We start from the raw sequence: 19,122 nt of genomic DNA, 5'->3' as shown, positions 1-19,122 counted from the left end.
GCGTGAGCAGCCACATTGACTGGGCGCGGGACGAGACATCTGGTCGTGACGGCTGGCATCAGCCATGAGTACATGAAGCCTGGCCGACCGGAGCTCGAGGGGGGGCTGCATCACGGAGGCGTTCGGTACTCTCCGGACCATGCTTTCTGGTCTAGGACGTGTATGTCCACGTCGACCCGGCGCAGGGGGCCCGCTGTGTTGTGAACCAGGCGGCGCCCAGCTTGCAGCCTCGGGAGCACATGCGGGAGCGAGGGTTGCCGGGGTACAGCGTGACGCAGCCTGGAGGGGCGCCACGCGTGCGCATACGAACATGCAGTGTCTGGACGGGGCGCTGCGGTGACCCGTGTGCGGACATTGTCGCGACCGGACGACGAAACGGGTGCCAGCGTGCGGACCCGTCGGGTCATGCTCCGGGCGTGCCGGTGCGCGTCGTCGGCGGGCGTAGTGCGCATTGCTGGGCGTGCGGGGCCCGGAGCACTCGCGCCCGTGCGATACGATAGCGACGTCAGGGTCGACGCTGACGTGCGTGCGGAGAGATGGCCGCGACGCACGGTGAACGGTCTGGAAGACGCTGCCGTGTCGATGGTGATCGGGCTGCCGAGGTGCGGCGATGGGTCAGCTCGGCGGTAAGAAGTTGTTCGCGCGCGAAAGGTCCAAAAATGCGCGTTCGAGCGAGGAGTGGTGTGTAGCAGCATTACCTCTGCTGAAACAGACGCGAGGTCGCAGAGCCCTGCTCGACCGACTGCAGGGACGTCGGACAATTGGATTGCCAGGTCTCGGGAACGCGCATGGCGAGATTAAAAGGAGCGCAGAACGTCGTCGAATCGGCGGGATTCGTCACAGGGGTCAGCCCTGCAATGTCCGAGTCCTTGCTGTGTCTGGAGGGTGTCGCAAGCGTAGAAAAAGGTGGCTAGGGCAGACGGAGATAGTCTTTGGAGCACTCAGTCTCACTGTCGTCAGCTAAATACTGCGCAGAGCCTCGTTTCAAGTGACGGTATGTGAGGTACGCGCGAAAGGGGAAGGTTCCTATTGATTGAGTTGACTCGGTTAGCAAAATAAAGTTGAAATGAGAAGCACGTTTCCGATTGCGTAGCGGTGCTGACGACGCCATGGACTGTTTCGAGTGCAAGACAGCATCATGGGCAGATGCCGGAGGGACAGCGGCTTGGCCGGTGTCGTCCAGGTGACCTGGCCTCACGGGAGCAGCCGCGCAGAAGACGAGCCTGGGCTTTGCTGTGCTCAGCGGATGAATGAATAGCGCAAGCTTTGGGGTGGTTAGGATTGAGATCTTGGGAGATGGCATTACCTGCGAGTCACACACGCGTTACACGCAGACAAGACCTTCTTCGAGGGGCTTGCATGCTGGAAGGGAGCGAAATGCTGCGAGGATAATACAGCCGTTCAGGACGCGACCGTTGACGTGCACATACTTTGGGTTCCCATGAGCGTGAGCGCAGCGACAGGGCTCGCCGGGAGGAAAAACGGACATCTCTATGCGGAGCGCCGTGAGGTCGGCTGACTTGTAATAGGACTGCAACATGGCAGCGTCTTGGTCTGGCCTGAATGGGACAGAAATGGTATGGCAGGAGCAGGATGTAGGGTGGCATGAGGCTGTGAGAATCGGGCGTGGAAGATGAAATGACGTTCGGACTAAGTACAAGTCAGGTGAAGGGGAAGCCCCTTGGGCCTGAGGGTCGATCGAACTCGCGGCGGAGGGCAGGACGACGAGGGAAGGAGGTCTACGATTCTGGGTCTGCATCATGCAATACAACGGGAGGTGCAGATGCGCGTCCGAGTCCGGCGGGTATCGCCAAGGTGGACTGGCGCAACCTCGAGCGCGTTGCCATCCTGTTGCCGTCGGTGGCGTGTGGACGTAAGACTTTATCATACGTTCCTTTGTGCGGTATGTGTTGCAGCGGAGATTTGTATCAAATGAGGGCCGGAAAACGAAAGTCGGAAAGCGAGTGCTAGTGCGGCGACAAGGTTTTGAGCGTGTGGACGCGGACGAGGATTTCACGGGGAGTTGCGGGCGTGGATAACGTACGGTGTACAGCGCAGTGTTACTCTGTTATCTGTGCCGAGGGGCTGCCGAGGGATGTGGGAAACGCAGACCTCGGTGTTTTGGATCAGATTCCGTGCTTGCCCCCCGGAGGATGATTGGACCATCAACCGTGTCCCAAACTCGACGAGCGAGCCGAGGCAAACCTTCGCGACATCCCACAAGGCTGGATCACCCAGATCCCCGATTCAACTCTGCAGGTGCGAGGCCGAAACAGAGACTCTGGCTCTAGGCCCTCCAGTATATAAACTCCTGCTGCCAGCCTCTCGTTCCCCTCCCGCACTTCACTGCAAGCCTCCAATCCGCCGCGTACCTCTCTGTCGCGTAAAAGCCCTGCTCTCGTGCCTAGCACACCCTCCCACATCCTCGCTTCAACCCGCGCGAGCATACCACGTTTCCTTGCGCCATGTCCACCAAGTCCGGCTCATCCCGCTCGTCCTCGAGCTCTGCCATAGCTCCCGAACAGCTCATCTCACTCCCAAGCCTCGCCTGCTCGCTGTCCTCGCTCCCACAAGCCAGGAGTCTAGACGGGATCGCGCTGCACCCGAGTTCCATGTCAGCACAGCGCGCAGCCGAGAGTGAAGCAAAGGTACGCCCCAAAGCGCGACACGTCTCAAGTCCATTGCCACTCACACTCACCCCTCTGCAGCTGAAGAAAGTCCTCTCGAAAAGCGCTGCCTCAGGGCACCCGCCATCCGCGTACACCGCACCGAGTCCGGTACGTTTGACCCCGGCGCCTTCCCTCTGAGAAACCTCGGGCTGACATGAGGGTTCGCGCTGCTCAGACAACACCAACGTCGTATTCACCGGGCTCGCCAGCATTGACGATGCGCAAGCCAGTACGTTCCGTCCTATCCCCTGGCACCGACGTGGTTTGCTGACGCTCAGCCCTCCAGCTAAAACAAAAAATAACCGTTTAATCGGCCAACCATAGACGTCGCCTGCGCTCTCTCTCATTTTCTTCTCTTCGGGACTCTTGGGGGTTCTCTACTGCTGCGCTGATGATGACCCACACTTTCAAAAGCTGTCGATTCTCCTGCATTTTGCCTCACGCCTTCCCTCTGCATCTCTAGACGTTTTCCTCACTACTTATATCCTCGGCATCATACTCTCGCATCCGCATCACTCGCATAGTTTATCATCTTGCATACTTTCGCTGGGGAGTAACCCTTGTGTGTAATCTTGCATCTTCTCTGTGTCATTATTGCTGTCCGCAATCAACAATTAGCTTGCACTCTTTATGATCACGTGTGAGGTGCCTTCCAGTCTTCGACCCGATAGCACTGTCGTCCTGAGACATTCCATCTACGCGCATGACGCTGCTTAGCTGTACCTGCGTCACCGCGCCTTCGGGAGCAGTCAGGCAGCGATAGCTCTCCGAGGGAGGATTACGCTCGCCTTACGACCTCTCAGGTCTGCGGCCGCGAGAGGCGCGCGCGGTACGAGCAACCCGGCTGTCCAATCAAGCCCGCCGAAGGAATGCAAAGCGTCGCACCCGTTTGCTCGCATTGTCATCCGCATGAACGTGGCTACCCCCGAAATGCTGGGCCTGGTCTCGACCTTGTGTTCGGGCTCAGAGTGGAAGCGAGATGAGCGGCCTGTCGAACCGCGCAGCGCGGCGGTGCAAGAGTCCGAGCCGACCGCTGCTTTCGGTATCAAACGCGACGCAAAGATATGAGCCAGGCGGGCCTCTCTTCTCTTGTTTCCAAACTGGATATGAAGAGAAGTGCATATCTGGGCGAAGGAAACGGATCCGGCGAGATCGCCGAGCCTCGTGGCGTCCCGACATCTCCAAAAGAGGCTAAAAGCGGGTGATGGCGGGAAATGCTCCCGTGGCGCTCAGCTCCACCTGCACACCGTTCATGTTACATCTGCATCCGCGAAGCTAGTACCTCGTCGCCACCTCGTATCGCAGCAGCCTGATCCTCTTATCTCACTGTTGTACGTACATCCTTCAATGTTGGTACTTCCGGTGCCCGTTAACGGAGATTTGGAAGGGGAAAGCGGCATTTTGACGCGTGAGGCGTCTCACAGGTACGAGATAAATTTTCCTGTACAATGAATGGGATCCGCTACGACAATGCTTCTTTTGAGATAATGCAATCGTATGTCCACCAAGGTTCAGTCTTCTCATGACTCCTGATAGCGCTTTACAGAAGCGAGGTTTGAGTACTTTCAGCAGCATAGGTTGGATGCCGGTTTGTCATCAGAAGCTCAACGTGGCGTGCTTTTGCTGAAGAGTGACTCGACTAGATTGCTCAAGCACCTGTCGTGCACGACGTTTCACGATTACTCACCACTCACGCGCCTTCTGAGAACCTTACCAGCGTCTTCGGCGAAACTTTTGAAGAAAGGTACGTCCTCCATGGAGCTAACATACACGTAAAGCAGACGCAGAGCCATCCTGAGTCTGCGGTGGCTGCGGTATTTACCAGCGTATCTGGGCAGCGGGCTAATGCAGGGTAGGTTCGGCTTCTATTCTCTCTTTCTCATGAAGTAAACGACTGATCACACAAGGGATGTCGTTCTATCGTCGAAACAGCCTTCTCCAAGCTACCTCATGCTGTTGCGTGTCTTATCAAAGCATATCTTTATGGTGACAGCATGTCTATCATGGTATGCGTTCCCCGCCAGTCAGGAGGCTTTCTGCGCAGGCTCACGACGTTACCGAAGCGAGCCCCGCAATTGCTCGTGTTGAGACAGATCTCGATCGGACCCGATGCTGGGAAGTTTAACTTGGTCTGCCTCAACCGCACAGGCGGGTGCCTCGCGAAGCTGAACGCGTCGGGCCCCCACCATTCCCACCATTCCGTACCATCGCCATCGGCACAAGAACCAGCGTACATGTCGTGCAGGCGGTGTTGCGGGGTTTGATAACGCGGTTCCAGGGCATTCCGGCGACACTCAGCCCTTTGTTTCGTAAGGGACAGGCGTTTGCGGTGAACGTTACCTGCACTGACGCTCGCGATAAGCGTATCATTACAGGCAATCAAAACGCGGAACCTCTCGCGACTGAGAAATCTCGCGTTCTGTCCGGGAAAACGCGTACTTGGGATCGCACAAGCAGCAGTCTGCGCGTACCGTCGATGTTGCAATTGCAACTCAATCGTTGGGAATCCCCGCGAGCCGAGAAGGTTGACGGGATGCTGGCAGCATCGGTAATGCTTGCGCCGCCCTGTGCCCTACGGAGGCAGTTATCTGTGCGAACACGCTCACGTTCGCAACTCGCAGGAGTTAGCATTGGTGGCCGCATACCAGCTCAGGACCGGATCCCCGAGCTTCTTGCCAAAGCTGATGACGACGATCGTCCTCGTTGGGCGTCCTCAGCCGCAGAGATGGCGGCCCTGCCTGTGCATGTGTTAACTGCTTGATGCCACGGACGACGACTCAATGCGCAACGCGTAGCGAAGACATGGCCGAAAGTCTAATCTTGCCGCAAGTTCCCGCAAGAGAAGTGGAGCGCGACCACAGGGGCTCGCTACATCCGTTCTGCCAGCTGCTGTCGTCGGTATGAGTGCCGTAAAGCGTCCCAGGTGCATCTGGTACCCTGGTGCTGGATCGCGCTGTGCTCACATTCAGCGCACGGGGCCCCAGGGCGCACCGCACGTGCGTGCGTGCGTGCGATCGAGAGAAGGCGGTGGCGTCGTCGCTCGGCACATCTCCAGCCTCCAGACCATAACGTTATGAAGGGCAGCAGGTACGCTGGCAGCGGTGGCCGTTGGTACCCTTTTTCTGGTTTTCATGACACTTAATTTTCTCGGAGAAATATCCTGAGCAAGCTCCGTGCTCGCAGGACGGAACATGGAAGGATCAGTTCCATGCTGCACACTGCTCGCGTCAAACGTGCTGAATTTTTTTTGGGACGGGAATGCACGGTCATACGGTAAATCCTTCGTTCATTGTCGCAATCTTGGCATTGCTGACATGTCCTTAGGGGGAAATCCCACAAGCTTGTAAGTCAAAGTTCTGCCGCACGGGCCGGCACAGAAACAGCGCGCTGCTGCTTACTCCGGCGTCCATAAGCTCTAAAGGCTCCTTCGCCGCGGAATAACGCACAATGACGACGGATTAAGTCACTGCTGATCTCGCGCGAAGCTACCAATCGAAGGCGAAATAAGTCTTCGGGCTTCTCTAGACGTTGCACGTCTTCATGGTGCGATTTGTTGACACTGTCTAGACGATGATTTCTCCCGGAGCGAACAGAACGTTCTGGTCGTTGCTAATGACAGGTTTGGCGAAGTTTTCCGAAAGCGTCTTAGCTCTTACTGACGCCGTTACGCTCCCACCGAGCATGAAAACACGCTTCTCATGAACCCGCTCCAGATACGCAGGCCGTAGCAAAATCACCGCTGTTACTTCGACCGGTGCCCCCGCACTTGGACGCCCCCTTTACCGCGGATATCAAAGCACGATGCTCACCAAACGCGACTGTGCAGATCGTCTCCATGTCCATCCATCGCAGGGAAGCCTATCTCCACTTAGAATCTACGCCAGGGTCGAGACGCTTGAACATTCAGGACGAAACATCGCTGGCGCTTGCACACCTCGAGCGGTCCACTTGTTCTCGGACTGGGAGAAGCCATCAGCGGGTATCCGGGAAGTGGCAGGAACAACAGTGGGCCGACATGAAGCGCGACACATATGTGAGAACTGAGATTTGTGATGGTCGATTTTGTTTGTGCTGCTCTGGTCCGATCCGACCTGCTTCACTGCCATACAGCCGACTATTAACAGAGACAACAGAGACAACGCGGACTTCGGGGAAAGACCCATTCATGAACGGCTGCGAGCTCTGATATGGACTTCATTACCCTCGCATCCGACCAGGCGGAAGCTCAACAATCTTTCATTAGCTGCACTGCGAAATGCCAATCTAGCCGCTCGCACCCGTAGAAGATTGTGTTTGTGGCGCCTCGTACATATGCCTCTCATGTGGCGTTCGACAAACCTGTCGTCATCTAACAGCATCTTACTGTGCCGACTTGGCTCGGTATCCTATCTTAGACTGGGTGTTGCTTAGATGTCAAGTCGAGACACTGACAGAAGCCAAAATATGCACGAGGCGACGCATCCTTTTCAGGATTTTTATCGCGTGGCATGAAACCTTATACAGCTACGTACCATCGATGCCTCGAGGTACGCCTCTTGTGCATCCTGCACAGTACTTGCACTAATCACTCCAGGCAAAATACCCAAATGCCCAAGCCAGATAGCACGCCGATAGTTCAATCGGTCGAAGAGCTAAACAAACTCCTCTCGGAAAAGTACCACCTCCATGGTCCCGAGGATACCGCGAGATCGCTCGAACCTTTCTTCCTCCAGGCGTCCCCCATCCACTCGAGACTCCGTCGCCTGAAACAACTCTACGGTGCCCATCCGTCCACTGAGGAACGCTTCGAAGCCAACAGGATACGCTCCACCGTGCCGACAGATCCGCTGGCTAATCTGAGGAGCTATCAGAGGGCGTTCGCGCAGATGGCGGAGTCCGAGGAGAAGCTTCGGTTCGCTCAAGGAAGCGTGAAGCGATTCCTCGATCTTGGGTGCTCTCCAGGAGGCTTTTCAAACTGGCTTCTAGAGAGCAACGAAGAGACCCGTGGGGTCGGTATTACGCTGTCTGACGAAGAAGCACGGTGGGCTATGGTTGTAGAAGGGACTCACCTAAAAGAACCGCGTTACGAACTTTGCTTCGCTGATATCGTGTCTCTTGCCAAAGATGCTATCGCGAAGGGGGAGAACCCAGTTATTGGCGACGCCGAGCAGTCCAGCCGCGCATTCGACCTCATCATCGCTGGAGCATTCCCCACATTAGCAGGTCGCGTACCCGCCAGTTACCGCATACAGCTGGCTCTCAGTCAGCTTCTTATCCTACTATGCAACATACAGCGCGGCGGCGACGCTATAATCGTGACCAACACCAAGACTAGGAGTTGGATCATCGAGATTATAGCGTTGCTGCGGCGCTGTTTCAGCAAAATCACGACAGGGAAGGGCAGCAAACTTCACAGCGAGCGGTCGTCTTGCTACCTCATCTGCGCAGATTTTTGTGCTACAGACGACCAGATCGCCGAGTACGTTCCTATGCTGAAGAATGCGTTGGCACAAGTAGGCCACCTGGAGGATGAGCAACCTGAAGAGGAGCAGGACGACCTCGAGGAGGTCGAAGAAGACAGAAAGTGGCGGAGGCTGCTGCAGTTCTCTGAGCAGACAACAGAAGAACTGTTTGCAGCCGAACACCGCTTCGTTCTGGATTTATTCGAGCCAGTCTGGCAGAAGCAGTACGACGCCATCTACACATCCTTCACCAAAGCATTGAATAGAAGTACGTTGCTGTCTGTCCAATTCGATCAAGCAGCTGCTGAGGGCACGCGTACAACCACAGGCAACGACGAGCACCCAGCGCCACTTGCGACGTCTGTGCGTCAGAAACATTCTAGCAGGCCTCCACCTGTGCGTGTGCACATGTCAGGGCAGTCCCCCGACGCGAGCACATACGGAGGTGACGGAGAGGTCCCTAAATGGCGGCGATCTGCGGCGGCGACGCCATCTTCAGGCTCTGAGTACTTCCCTTCTCCGAGTCCCAGCGACGCTCCGTCGCCTCGCGAGACAACAGGGTCTGCGAGTGCTAATGCGTCTGCGGCGAAATATGCGGGCCAGCATCGGCGGGCGAGCTCAAGTGTGGCCGACGCATCCTCAAACTGGCGGGATCGCACGAAGCAAACATCTAGTACGCCCGTGTTTCGTAGGCCTCGAGGATCTTCGATCTCCGACGCGAATCCACTAGGCTTCTCGAAACCCGAGAAAGCAAGGGACGGTGAGTACTACTTCAGTTGCTCGCCAGTATATCCGAATCTCAACCCCACTAGACTGAGTATGCCAATACTTCGCGCATCTTCACGTTCCGCCGATACCGCGAATACCACGTTCAGATTATAGGTACAAAGTACCATTACTGTACATTGTCGCAGACGAGTAGTGGGCTTCCGTTTAGCTTTGGGTATTACATACAAATACATACAGTACTATAGGGTGCTACTACAAAGAACACAGAGCAATAACAATGATACTCATTGACGAGATGAAGCTCGTATGCAACCAATGGCCCGAGCAAGAGACGAAAGAGAAAGCAGCGTGCAGAGATCCACATAGCTTGAGAGATGGACTGAGGGTCCTTTAAGTATAACGCTTCCTTCAAAGCTCCAGCAAGTCCATCGCGAACCGGTCGAGCATGTAAATTTCAAACTTCTTGTTCCCACCGAATTCCTTCTTCCACGTCCTGCTGAGGCCACCCTCCCAGGCGTACAGCTCGACTTTCCAGCCCTTCTTGAGCGCGAGGCGCACGCAGCCAAGGAAGCCCTCTTCGTTGAACTGCCCGACGTTGCCATCGCCCGTCGCGAGGACGATCGTCGCGCCCGGCGGCGGATCGTCTGTGGTCGCGATCGCTTGGTGAAGCTTCAGCTGCAGCAGCTCGTCGACGCCTTGTTCGCGGTAGCGTTTGCGCACGGGAGAGGGCGCGTGTGCAGCGCTCGCGCCGTTCGAGTCGGACTCGGTCGAGTTCCCGCCGTTGCCACTTATGGACGACGTCTTGCGGCTGTGGCCTTTCACGAGTGGTGCCTTGCCTTTGCTGTGCTTGGTGTGATGTATAATGTGCTGCGGGCGGGCATTATCCGCGCCACTGTTGCCGGAGTGCTGTCGGTCTGTGCCTTCGCCATCGTCTGGTACCCGCTGTAGGATGCAGACGTCGTATCCCATCTGCTCTGCAGAGTCCACGGGCTGGACAAGAGGTGAAGAGGTCGCCAGGACCCGTTTCATTACTGGTCGGCCGCGTTCCAGAATCAGCGCAAGCGCTGCATGCGAAAGATGTCTAACTTTGCGGTTGATACGGAGCCGTTTGAGGTATATGAGGAATCCGATGATGATATTCGAGCTAAGGTAGCCGTTAGATACATTTCGAGAAGGTAGAAGGCAGTGAACTTACAAATCAACAAAAACATGTATTGGGGTGTCTTTCGGCCTTGGCGATGGCCCTCTAGGATCGACGAAATCAGAACCATCCGGTTGATCATTGGATAGAACCGCTGTAAGATATTTCGAATCCTTCGGGTACAGCATACGCAGTTTGTGGGCGAGGTTGCGCAGCTGAAGAACACGGGGATCGATGGGGAGCGTAGCCTGCAGTCGTAGGGATGGGGTGGATCGGCTTTGGTGTATCGTTAAGCGACTTTCTCTTTCATCTGGCACGGTGTGGGTTGTTGTGCGCTCCCGGCGATGAGGCTTTGGACGAGGAGAAGCAGGCGTGGATTCGTAGTAATTCGCTGGAGCACCAGGGTCAGAGGTCGATGCTTCCTCTTCTTCGTCTTCTTCATCGTTGTCCTGAGCTTCTTCGGTCGTGGCGTCTGCGTTGACGGGATTGCGGATCTGGTTGTGCAATGACTGAGAGCGGTCGAGCTTTCGCTTGCGCCGGCGCCGACGAGTGGGGACAACATGTCGCCAGGTGCCGTCCGAGGTCGTTGATGAGCTGTGTCCTGCAATCCGCCCTGCCGCCGTGCTGGCTTCCCTCATCGCGATTAGCTTCGCTCGCTCCTCAGCCAAGAACCCGAATACACTGGAGAGATTTATCGACGGCGGCTCCGCATCGTCTTCCGTCGAAGTCTGATCATGGCCTTCGGAGTCCGTATGTTCGAGGTAATCAGCAATGGGGCCTTGAGTCCACACAGTCGAACCAGGCGGAGCTTCATAATCTGATAGGAGAAAGGTCGATGTTGGTGTGCGTGCTGACTCGCCGCTGTCAGATAGTTGTCGGGTATTCGTGCGTGGGTTCTGGTAGGTATGGTTGAGTTCGCGGAATACAGTGGCAAATGCACCGAGGTCAGGCGCATCTGAAGAGGCAATCAGTACAATCAGAGATGTTCTACAGGCGTGCAATTCAGAGGGCGTGTACTCACCATCGGAAGTGGCGCCGCTAGTGGTGACTGAGTACGTTGAAAAAGGACTGAATGGTGCTGGAGATAGCGTCGTATCTGATAGTGCAGAAGACATATTATTGAGAATAACGAAGAGAAAGCGAATGTGTACAGTCGTGCATGCACTGTTCGAGGTCGAGGTTGTAGTCGTGGTCGTGGTCGGAGTCAAGCCGGGTATGGCTGGATTCGGTTCACCGTGGACCCGTGCTTACATGATTCTGACTCTCGTCCTTGCTCTCGCAACCGGCCACCTCCTTGGCACTCGAAAGTGGGGTTTATGGGCCGCAGCCTCGTGTTGTTTGATTTCTTTTACTCATGCCCATGAAACCTAGAACGTAGCCACAGTGCTTCGAAGCGCTGGGCCTTCCGCTCGGAGTGCCACAGAGTGCCACCCAAGATCCCTCGTAGCTTGTGGTAAGCATGTAAAACTAGCTGTTACATCCTGGAGATGCGTGATTTTGTGTTTGCTGATGCGCTCCAAGGTCTCCTTCGGCTTCTAGCTCTGTTCGCGGGCTGGCTCTCGCATTCAAAGCATGAAAGCCTCCGTGGCATTCTTGATGGAGATGCTTTCCCTTTCACTTAGATACCCCCGCGAGGCACCGCTGCAGCAGGGCCATTTGATGACCCAGTGATATATCCCGGCGCTGACGACAACTCCAACTGCGCTGCTAGTGGACAGACGATACATCGAAGAAGTATTCTTCAAGACCCTGAGGAGAGACCTCGTGCTTTCATGAATCTCCAATAAGGAGCATATTAAGCTATTTGATGGAGCTGACGATCGTGTTTGAGGTATATTTCGCGGACACGATGCTGGGAGGCAATGTCGAGCTGTGCGTTCCTTAGGCACTTCCTACGCCAGTAGGTTCAATATTGGCTGGATTATATAGAAGTCTGAGTCTGGTCTGTGTCACTAGTGCACTTAATACATAGTGCCGTATGCTAAGTGGTGCGCGTTACGCGTAGACGCGTTTGTCAACGCGTCGCGACTTGCGTACGATCGTAGGTACTGCACTAATGTATTGCGCCTTGACACATCCCGTCATGCCCAGCGATGTTAATTTTTCACGATTCGACCGCTTCCATTGAGTACTATGTCACAAATACCACCAGAATCTCCCTTCTCAGCGCTACATACCAATGCATACATCGCCAGGACGAGGCAGCGATAATTCTTTTTAATCCATGACTCATTACCCCGGCTCGCAGTAAGATCTTCAATGAATAGGAGCATAAAATATACCCAGCTCGAGCCTGATTTGAGCAAGTTGTGACTGCATTCCAGGCTGGGTCCAGCAACTTGACTTATAACCGAATTCCTTGGTTTTACATTAGCCATACACTGCTCGCGAAACAGAACAAGCAAGTAATTCTACAACACAGAGGGGAACTAGATCTACATCCGAATAAAGAATACGAAAGATAGCTTGTGCATGTGATCGTACATGTGTCGTAGATGGTCCGTACCAGGTCCAGAGTGTCAAATGTCACTTGGTGGTACTTCCGTAGGTGATGTACCCGCTGCGCGCCCTGTGAGGAGACGGCTTGAGCGGGATCTGTTCTTCCTCATCGGCGAAGTGCACATCGTCTCCGTGCACAACCGTCGCCTCGTCGTCGAGGTCCTCAAGGAGCACGTCCTCGTGCGCCCAGCGCACCAATACACCCTCGCCTACGCGAAAGCGCAGCAACGCTGGATGGGCCTTCAGATACTGTTGCACGCGCCTGCGCAAAGGACGCGGTGGGGCGTAGATCAGATACGCGATAATACCAACGGCACCCCTAGAAAGACCATGTCAGTAAAGCATGAGGTCGCAAGGCCCGTAAGGCGTACGCAGAGGTTAGTAGCAGTGTCCAGTAACCAGCGCTGGAGCGATCACTCCAAGATGGCGGCGCAAGGTCCTGCTCGCCGGCAGGAGACCCGGGGGGTGGTACCGCCTGGCGTGAGTGGCAAGCGTGAGGGGTCTTCCATGCAAAGTAGTGGCTTCCGTCGTGCGTGTGAGCATGCTCAGGCTTTGACTAAGCAAATAGCGCCTTAGCCCGCAGTCGTCTGCCAGTCAGTTTACTGCGTACATTTTCATGCTCCGCCGTGCAGACGAAGTGGAATGCCGCGAATTGAGGCGCATCGACGTAGTATCCACCGTGTAGGCTGATAGACAGCACATCTAGTTGCAGTAGCCAGAGCGATAAGCAGGCGCGACGGAACTCCGGAGGAACCAGAGAAGAATCAACGTACCTCTGCCTCCGCTTCCTCCAACCCACGAGGGCACCATGCGCGCAGTAACCTCCACGCCAGGTTTATACTCGCCGTCCTTGATAATAGGATTGTTGTCGGTAGACATCGCACCGGCGACTGGAATCGTGTTGAGGAGGCGACCCTCCCTCCAGGATTGGTTCTTGTGCCTATTCCAGGCTAGTATGCCCTATCAGCTGCAGAGACAGCCCAGATGGGATAGCTACGCACCAGTCATGCAGATCCATGTCCCCGGAGGACACTGCACCCGCGTCGATCACAGCCCAGTGAAGATGAGATATATATGTCCTTACCTGATAGTCCGCGGATTTGGAGGTGTTGTATGGCAATGAACCATCGAACGAGATCGAATACCAGCTCGAGGTTATAGTAGGGGGCGTTTCTTTCGTGAAGCCTGTGAAACGCACTTTCTTCTCTTGAAAGAGTGGGCACAGATTAAAGCTGTGCCCATCGACCATAAATTGACACTGGTCGATGAGCGAGCCCAGACGGACGGTATCCCCGGCGAGCGCAAAGCCCGCGAAGAAAAAAACAAGACAGACAGCCAGAGTAGTGTAGGACATGGCAGTTAGTCGTAAGGAGGAGACATGTGAGATAGCGGGAAGCACTTGACCTCTAAGCACACTTCTCTGGAGCTGCTAATTGATCGAAGTGCCCCGGCCCATCACGCGCGTCCCAGTCAACCCCGCCCGGCCGGAGTCTCTAACGATTAGGAATGCCTCCGGATTGACTCCGGAGTTTTACTGGTACCGACCGACTCTTACTTGCGGTAGGTTCAGGGTAGGCTGCGGAGCCCACCAACTCCTCCGGCCTTCCCTGACGTTGATGGAAAGTGTTGCATGGTAATATTTACGCAGAATCACTCCAGTGCCGTCTGGTGTGTTACAGGCTACCGGCCCTCAGAGGGCCGTGGTGATAGGTGTGGCCAAGGCGGCTGACAAGACATACAGCGAATGAAATCTTCGGGGGTTTCTTGAGAGCCAGGATGGCCATCGAAGGGAGGAAGGAAAATTTCGCTGCCCCATCGTGTTTATGCGCGGGAAATATCGATAGGTCGAAATACGGGAATCTATCATGGCCGTGACAGGACGTGTCAAGGCGCAATGTTGGGTGCGAGCGTGTCGGGGCGCGTATGCGTGATAATATTGTGTATCGCACAACTGGCGCCCCCGGATACTGTGCACTAAGTGCACTTTCAACACATTTTCATGTCATTGCTATGCGTCTTGTACTACTAGAACGTAATCTCAAGTTCATAATTCGACCATAGGGGCGACTCCCTTCTTGGGTTGCAGAGCTGTCCTCGCCGAATCGTCCGCGACGGCGTGTTGCTTCTCTCCCGGTCCAGAAAACGCTTCTGGACATACCGCGTCTTTCATCAGGCAATATGGTTGCTGTCATCGCTGACTGGGTACACTGCTAGGTCACCAAGGGAATAGTCTTACCGCGGCGGTGCTTTGCGCCGGTGGACCTCTAGGGAGGAGGGAAAGTGTCTTCACCAGGTATGCTCGTTGTGCTACTTCGTGCCCAGGAGCAAGTCTGCAAATATAACTTGAAGGAAAAAGATACCTTGAAGCACGTCGGGAAGAATCCACACGAGTCTGGTGTCGGGGAAAACGAGCAGATATGATTTAAACCACTCACCTTTGTTGAGATCTTCGGAACGATGGTGAGGCTGTCCAAAACTGAGGGTCAACTAGTGCTGAATTTCTTTAGATCAGTGGCTAAGTCCTCACTTGGCGAACAGCCAGCACCTAAGCAACAGCTCGCAAGATAATGCCAGACTGAGAGAAGCGTGAAGAATCACGACACCTGGCACCGGTCAGGTCGAGCTGGTCTGTTTATTGGTCTTGTCTTGCGTCGTTCTGAGTCTCTCTACCAGTTATGAAAGATGCAAGTATATTATGCGGGCAGATCCAATACAGCGGGGTGTAAATACCATTAACTTCCGGTAATCGTGCAGCAATCGGACTCGGGGGCAGCGAATATAAGTTATAGGTGCATGTATGACATATTCATTAGCCCCAGGCAGCGGTAGTACTGAAAAATACGGCGCGTGAGTAGTCATGACGATGTAGAAGTGAATGTTGTATACCTGTAGTTTACTATCAAGTGACCCTCAGTCGCAAACGACTGCGCGAGGTATCAGTATTAACCTTCCCAGCTGTGACGGTATCTTTCATACCTTGTACAAATTTGCAACAGTGTCATCTGGAGCAGGTGCGAAAGCGAGGTTGATATATGTAAACTGCGTAGAGGTTTAGCACCCTGGTGTCTGCGGATGACTTGAGTACGCACCAACGGATCCCCCGCTTTCCAGCCTAGTTCCTTGCGCAGGAACTGTATGACCGCCTGAAACCGATTCGAGGCTGTGATCTTGTACAAGTTCTGTTTCATAATTGGAGCGTTGCCCACAGCCTTGAACCGCACGACCACTGCCCAATGCGCCTCAACACAAGCACCGCAGCACGCAAGGGCGAAGATAGCGCACCTTTAGAGGGGTCTTTCTTCTTGTACGCCTCAAGTGCGTCGAGGGTTTCCTGCATACTGGGCCCAGAGTCGAGCGAGGTCCATGCCGAAGGCAGCGCACGAGTGTGGGTGTCAGGACTGCCCGCCATCGGTGACATGTCCGGGGCAGCGAGGTATCCGGGGTCGCCACGGCTCCGTGGGCTTAAAGCCCAGACCCCGGGCTGCGCGCCAGCAACTGGCGCGGACGCCATGTGAGCTCGGTCTTGCACGCTGACATCGACCAGAATGTCCGTCTGCGCCTGTGTTGCGCCCCTCGTTGGCCTGGTTCACCTCTCTCTCGACCCATTTCGGCGTGCGCCACGAAGCCTGGTAGCCATCAATGCATCAGGCCTAGGCGTTGCTCAGATCGTTGAGCGGTGCTGGTTCCAGTGGCTGCACGCGTCTCCGCATACGCCGACATGCTGCACGGTCATGATGGTGAGCAATTTGCGTTAGCACTGACAGACAATGGACTCGTTTGGTGAGGGAGCTTTCAGCGTAGACGCGTATGGATGGTCTTTGTCTAGATTTGTGAATCCGTATGTTATTGTGATCTCACCATCCCGATTGGCCCTAATCGAATCCTCAAAGATGCCTATCGATGAATCTGGGCGTCCAGAGCAGACATGAGTACCCCAGGACGACATGAACCCTGGACTATGCCGTATAGGTGCTCAAAGCGATACTTCCATCCGTGCACCGAGAAGTCGGCACTTAATAGCAAGGTTGCCCCCGACAATTGCTACTGTTTCTGAGGGGGAAGTATCGCCCCAGGCCCAGCCGACCCTGGAAGCTCGTGAGCCCCGTTGTCTTAGGTTCCGGCAATGGGCGCACCGGTATCGGCATCTGGCGCTTGAGGGATTTTCCTGTTCCGCATTAACATTGCTATGTCTCGACGAATGGTCGCACAAGGCGCGGCGGATTCACCTACAAGAGTTTACGCGTACACGCAGCCTCCATGCATGGTATCACAAGCACTGCCCTATTGAGGAACAACCTTTAGGTTAGCACGGGATGTACCCTTCGGCGGTGTTGATTTGATATGCCCGCACATACAATAAGCCTCTCGATGCAGAGCACACTTCCCTCTGCTCCGTCAAACATTTGCCCAAGTTGACCGTTGACAAACGAAAATGTTTGCGCTCGACATTCCTGTGCCATTCGTGACCGCTGCCGAGCAGGGAGTAGCTGTAAAGTACGTTCTTTTCGCTACTGCCTCACCTACCACACGTGTTGATTCGTGGTGCAGGGCCCTGACCCGTGCGTGAGACATGTTGAGCGACTAACATCGCACTGAGCTCGTACTCCTAGTTGTTGGCCTGACAGCTTTGGTACACGACCATCTCTTGACTGTGAGTCAGCTAGCCAGCATCTTTGGGTCTTGCATCCAACTGAAGAGTCCCTGCGTAGCTCGACCAAGAGGTATTTCCTGCGGTCAAATTCTAATGACAACTTGCTTATGGACGTAGATTGACCTCATCTGGCGAGGTCGGCCAGGATTCGTCTCGACGATCTTCTTGTTGGTATGTTCAAGGAATGTTTTCTTCCCAAAACATGCCATCTAACGCCATTGCACTACAGAACCGATACATTGTGTACGTGGTTTCTTTTTCGGAGTGCATATAACCACCTGAATGCGAGGTGTTGAAGGCCGTGTATTATCATCGTCGATGTCTACGGTATGTTCAAAGTCCAGTATCTAAGGTCTCTACAGACACTGACTTCCTCACTTTATAGAGCTTTCCGGTGTCACGCCTAGCTCAATGTTGGTATGAGCCTTCTGTCTGCGTTCTGCCCTATTTCTCGCCTTACAGAGTATTCAGTTCTGCAAGATCTGGACGGTGATGCAGAGCTACCTCACCCTCGCCTCTTTCATGTTAATTCACGGTGTGTTCGATCCTCCGAAGCACCAGATACCCTATCTGAGAGCAAACATTGCAGTAATCGTGGCAATAAGGGTATTCGCTCTTTACAACGGTCGTAGCTGGGTTCGACGATTCTTGTGGACTAGCGGCACCATATACTTCTTGTCGTCAACGGCGGTCATTACACTCGGCGTGATAGCCGTGATTCGTGAGTCGTCAGGCTTCAAGAACGAAGAAATCTGCTGACCGGCGGTATTAGCCTCCCTTCAACCGGACCATGGTGCATGTGTTGGCAACGTAAGTCGTGAATTTATTCGTGAGCTTTTCACTAACATCATACCAACAGATGCCTTGGTACCTCTGGATCTCATGGCTCCCAACGTGAGTCTCGCCCTCTCTCGGTTCCACACAATGTAGACGCTAACATTACCTCATGTAGGATTATTTTCGAAACCATACTCTTCATCTTGACTCTTCTTGCGCTTCTCAAACAAGAAGACTCCCGCTCCTTCGGCAAGCTTACTCGCATTCTCTTTCGTGATGGTAGGTCTCGCTGTGTACTATGCGTGTCCCCGAACTTATGTTTCGCCAGGGATGGTCTATTTTGTCGCCGTCACTGGTACGAATCCAATCTGTATGGATAGAATATTTGCTGACGAAGCTGACGTAGTCTGCACCACCTTCTGCCTTATGTGAGTCTAATGCCAACGGGCCCGCGCACTCCATTGACACGGCGTTCAGGGTTTGGGCTTTCGCGCCTGTTACATTAAATGGTCTGGCTCGATAGTGCGTTCCTTCGCTTTCTCTCTGCCAGCCAGATCGTCATTACACGGATACAGCTTCGCGCTTGCCATGGTCAACATCATCTCGTCGCGTATGGTCCTTAATTTGAAGGCCTACGCGGCATCACGCAGGAGTATCCCCAGCGATTACCTGCTTCCCGCGAGTCCGTCTATGCCCCGTTCACCAATACCTCATGCCAGACATCCACGTCTACTCGGCTTACGGTCTACGGAGTCATCCGTGGATCTCGAGATATACGCCATCGAGCGAGAATATCAGCAGTTGGGCACTCGGTTGAGGTAAAGGCGTTCTTCCGCTCTTTGTAGTACTAGTTATACGCTGTTGTATCCTTAGCTTATGGATCGCACGCTTATGTATTTATTTGATCCGTCGCTCACTCCTTGTGGTGAAGCGTCATGCCCAAGGTAAGATGTCTCATTTACTGACGATACGGCTAGGACGGTCCACCCCAATCACTCAACTGGTTAGACACGCGTCACCGAGTCCGTAAGACATATATTTTGTCTAGTTTCCGTGCACTGACACTTTGAGTTTACCCCGACGGCTATCTTCAGATTTCGAGTCGAGGTGGCCGTGCAGGTCACGAGGCCATGGTCAGGACACCAGCGGGGATGCAAGTGTCCATCACATGGGCTGATATCCGGGCCGCCAAACGTATACTCTTCCGTCCGTCAC

General features: G+C 54.5%; 6 protein-coding genes across 6 annotated transcripts; 1 reads left to right on the top strand and 5 right to left on the bottom strand.

The window, feature by feature from the left end:
• Window positions 1-2,355: 2,355 nt before the first annotated feature.
• On the bottom strand, window positions 2,356-3,282 carry PHACADRAFT_259542 (uncharacterized protein). The gene is made up of 3 exons (XM_007397917.1): window positions 2,956-3,282; window positions 2,709-2,898; window positions 2,356-2,648 (listed from the first exon to the last, which is right to left on the bottom strand). Exons 1-3 carry the CDS (start codon window positions 3,014-3,016, stop codon window positions 2,405-2,407), a joined length of 495 nt encoding a protein of 164 aa, XP_007397979.1. The 5' UTR covers window positions 3,017-3,282; the 3' UTR covers window positions 2,356-2,404.
• A 2,796-nt stretch (window positions 3,283-6,078) lies between these two features.
• On the bottom strand, window positions 6,079-7,208 carry PHACADRAFT_259540 (uncharacterized protein). The gene has a single exon (XM_007397916.1). The coding sequence runs from the start codon at window positions 6,830-6,832 to the stop codon at window positions 6,545-6,547; it is 288 nt and encodes a 95-aa protein (XP_007397978.1). The 5' UTR covers window positions 6,833-7,208; the 3' UTR covers window positions 6,079-6,544.
• Window positions 7,209-7,434: 226 nt separating this feature from the next.
• On the bottom strand, window positions 7,435-11,149 carry PHACADRAFT_259539 (uncharacterized protein). The gene is made up of 5 exons (XM_007397915.1): window positions 11,002-11,149; window positions 10,035-10,935; window positions 8,923-9,983; window positions 8,439-8,870; window positions 7,435-8,378 (listed from the first exon to the last, which is right to left on the bottom strand). The coding sequence occupies exons 1-3, from the start codon at window positions 11,093-11,095 to the stop codon at window positions 9,248-9,250; spliced, it is 1,731 nt and encodes a 576-aa protein (XP_007397977.1). The 5' UTR covers window positions 11,096-11,149; the 3' UTR covers window positions 7,435-8,378; window positions 8,439-8,870; window positions 8,923-9,247.
• Window positions 11,150-12,267: 1,118 nt separating this feature from the next.
• Window positions 12,268-13,870, bottom strand: PHACADRAFT_210981 (uncharacterized protein). The gene is made up of 6 exons (XM_007397914.1): window positions 13,564-13,870; window positions 13,481-13,511; window positions 13,253-13,429; window positions 13,090-13,181; window positions 12,851-13,035; window positions 12,268-12,798 (listed from the first exon to the last, which is right to left on the bottom strand). The coding sequence occupies exons 1-6, from the start codon at window positions 13,831-13,833 to the stop codon at window positions 12,507-12,509; spliced, it is 1,047 nt and encodes a 348-aa protein (XP_007397976.1). The 5' UTR covers window positions 13,834-13,870; the 3' UTR covers window positions 12,268-12,506.
• A 1,193-nt stretch (window positions 13,871-15,063) lies between these two features.
• Window positions 15,064-15,918, bottom strand: PHACADRAFT_147683 (uncharacterized protein). Its single transcript, XM_007397913.1, has 5 exons — window positions 15,762-15,918; window positions 15,569-15,705; window positions 15,456-15,518; window positions 15,366-15,403; window positions 15,064-15,310 (listed from the first exon to the last, which is right to left on the bottom strand). Exons 1-5 carry the CDS (start codon window positions 15,895-15,897, stop codon window positions 15,289-15,291), a joined length of 396 nt encoding a protein of 131 aa, XP_007397975.1. The 5' UTR covers window positions 15,898-15,918; the 3' UTR covers window positions 15,064-15,288.
• Window positions 15,919-16,271: 353 nt separating this feature from the next.
• PHACADRAFT_259529 (uncharacterized protein) lies at window positions 16,272-18,816 on the top strand (the record flags this gene model as incomplete). Its single annotated transcript, XM_007397912.1, has 18 exons — window positions 16,272-16,317; window positions 16,370-16,973; window positions 17,028-17,038; window positions 17,090-17,130; window positions 17,189-17,200; window positions 17,248-17,301; window positions 17,360-17,373; window positions 17,429-17,457; window positions 17,516-17,547; window positions 17,602-17,665; window positions 17,720-17,851; window positions 17,903-17,940; window positions 17,990-18,024; window positions 18,083-18,186; window positions 18,236-18,262; window positions 18,314-18,335; window positions 18,385-18,429; window positions 18,483-18,816. Coding segments are annotated over exons 2-18 (964 nt in total), but the record flags the coding sequence as incomplete, so codon positions are not given.
• Between the last annotated feature and the right edge of the window lie 306 nt (window positions 18,817-19,122).

This window comes from Phanerochaete carnosa, assembly GCF_000300595.1.
Source record: "Phanerochaete carnosa HHB-10118-sp unplaced genomic scaffold PHACAscaffold_7, whole genome shotgun sequence".
In the NCBI taxonomy this organism is placed as follows: domain Eukaryota; kingdom Fungi; phylum Basidiomycota; class Agaricomycetes; order Polyporales; family Phanerochaetaceae; genus Phanerochaete; species Phanerochaete carnosa.
Note: the sequence above shows the minus strand (reverse complement) of the source record. Positions and strands in the feature narration are given on the sequence as shown.

Bases quoted from the DNA above. Each gene is read 5' to 3' on its own strand.
- PHACADRAFT_259542 (XM_007397917.1), bottom strand. From the start codon at position 3,016: ATGAGAGAGAGCGCAGGCGACGTCTATGGTTGGCCGATTAAACGGTTA. The intron at 2,899-2,955 runs CTGGAGGGCTGA...GACGGAACGTAC, and splicing joins ACGGTTATTTTTTGTTTTAG to TGGCTTGCGCATCGTCAATG. The intron at 2,649-2,708 runs CTGCAGAGGGGT...TTTGGGGCGTAC, and splicing joins TTCGAGAGGACTTTCTTCAG to CTTTGCTTCACTCTCGGCTG.
- PHACADRAFT_259540 (XM_007397916.1), bottom strand. From the start codon at position 6,832: ATGGGTCTTTCCCCGAAGTCCGCGTTGTCTCTGTTGTCTCTGTTAATA.
- PHACADRAFT_259539 (XM_007397915.1), bottom strand. From the start codon at position 11,095: ATGTCTTCTGCACTATCAGATACGACGCTATCTCCAGCACCATTCAGT. The intron at 10,936-11,001 runs GTGAGTACACGC...TTGCCTCTTCAG, and splicing joins TAGCGGCGCCACTTCCGATG to ATGCGCCTGACCTCGGTGCA. The intron at 9,984-10,034 runs GTAAGTTCACTG...CGGCTACCTTAG, and splicing joins ATACATGTTTTTGTTGATTT to CTCGAATATCATCATCGGAT.
- PHACADRAFT_210981 (XM_007397914.1), bottom strand. From the start codon at position 13,833: ATGTCCTACACTACTCTGGCTGTCTGTCTTGTTTTTTTCTTCGCGGGC. The intron at 13,036-13,089 runs GTACGCAGTAAA...CTATTTGCTTAG, and splicing joins GCACGGCGGAGCATGAAAAT to TCAAAGCCTGAGCATGCTCA. The intron at 12,799-12,850 runs GTACGCCTTACG...TGGTCTTTCTAG, and splicing joins ACACTGCTACTAACCTCTGC to GGGTGCCGTTGGTATTATCG.
- PHACADRAFT_147683 (XM_007397913.1), bottom strand. From the start codon at position 15,897: ATGTCACCGATGGCGGGCAGTCCTGACACCCACACTCGTGCGCTGCCT. The intron at 15,706-15,761 runs GTGCGCTATCTT...CGCATTGGGCAG, and splicing joins GAAGAAAGACCCCTCTAAAG to TGGTCGTGCGGTTCAAGGCT. The intron at 15,404-15,455 runs GTATGAAAGATA...TACCTCGCGCAG, and splicing joins CTGTTGCAAATTTGTACAAG to TCGTTTGCGACTGAGGGTCA.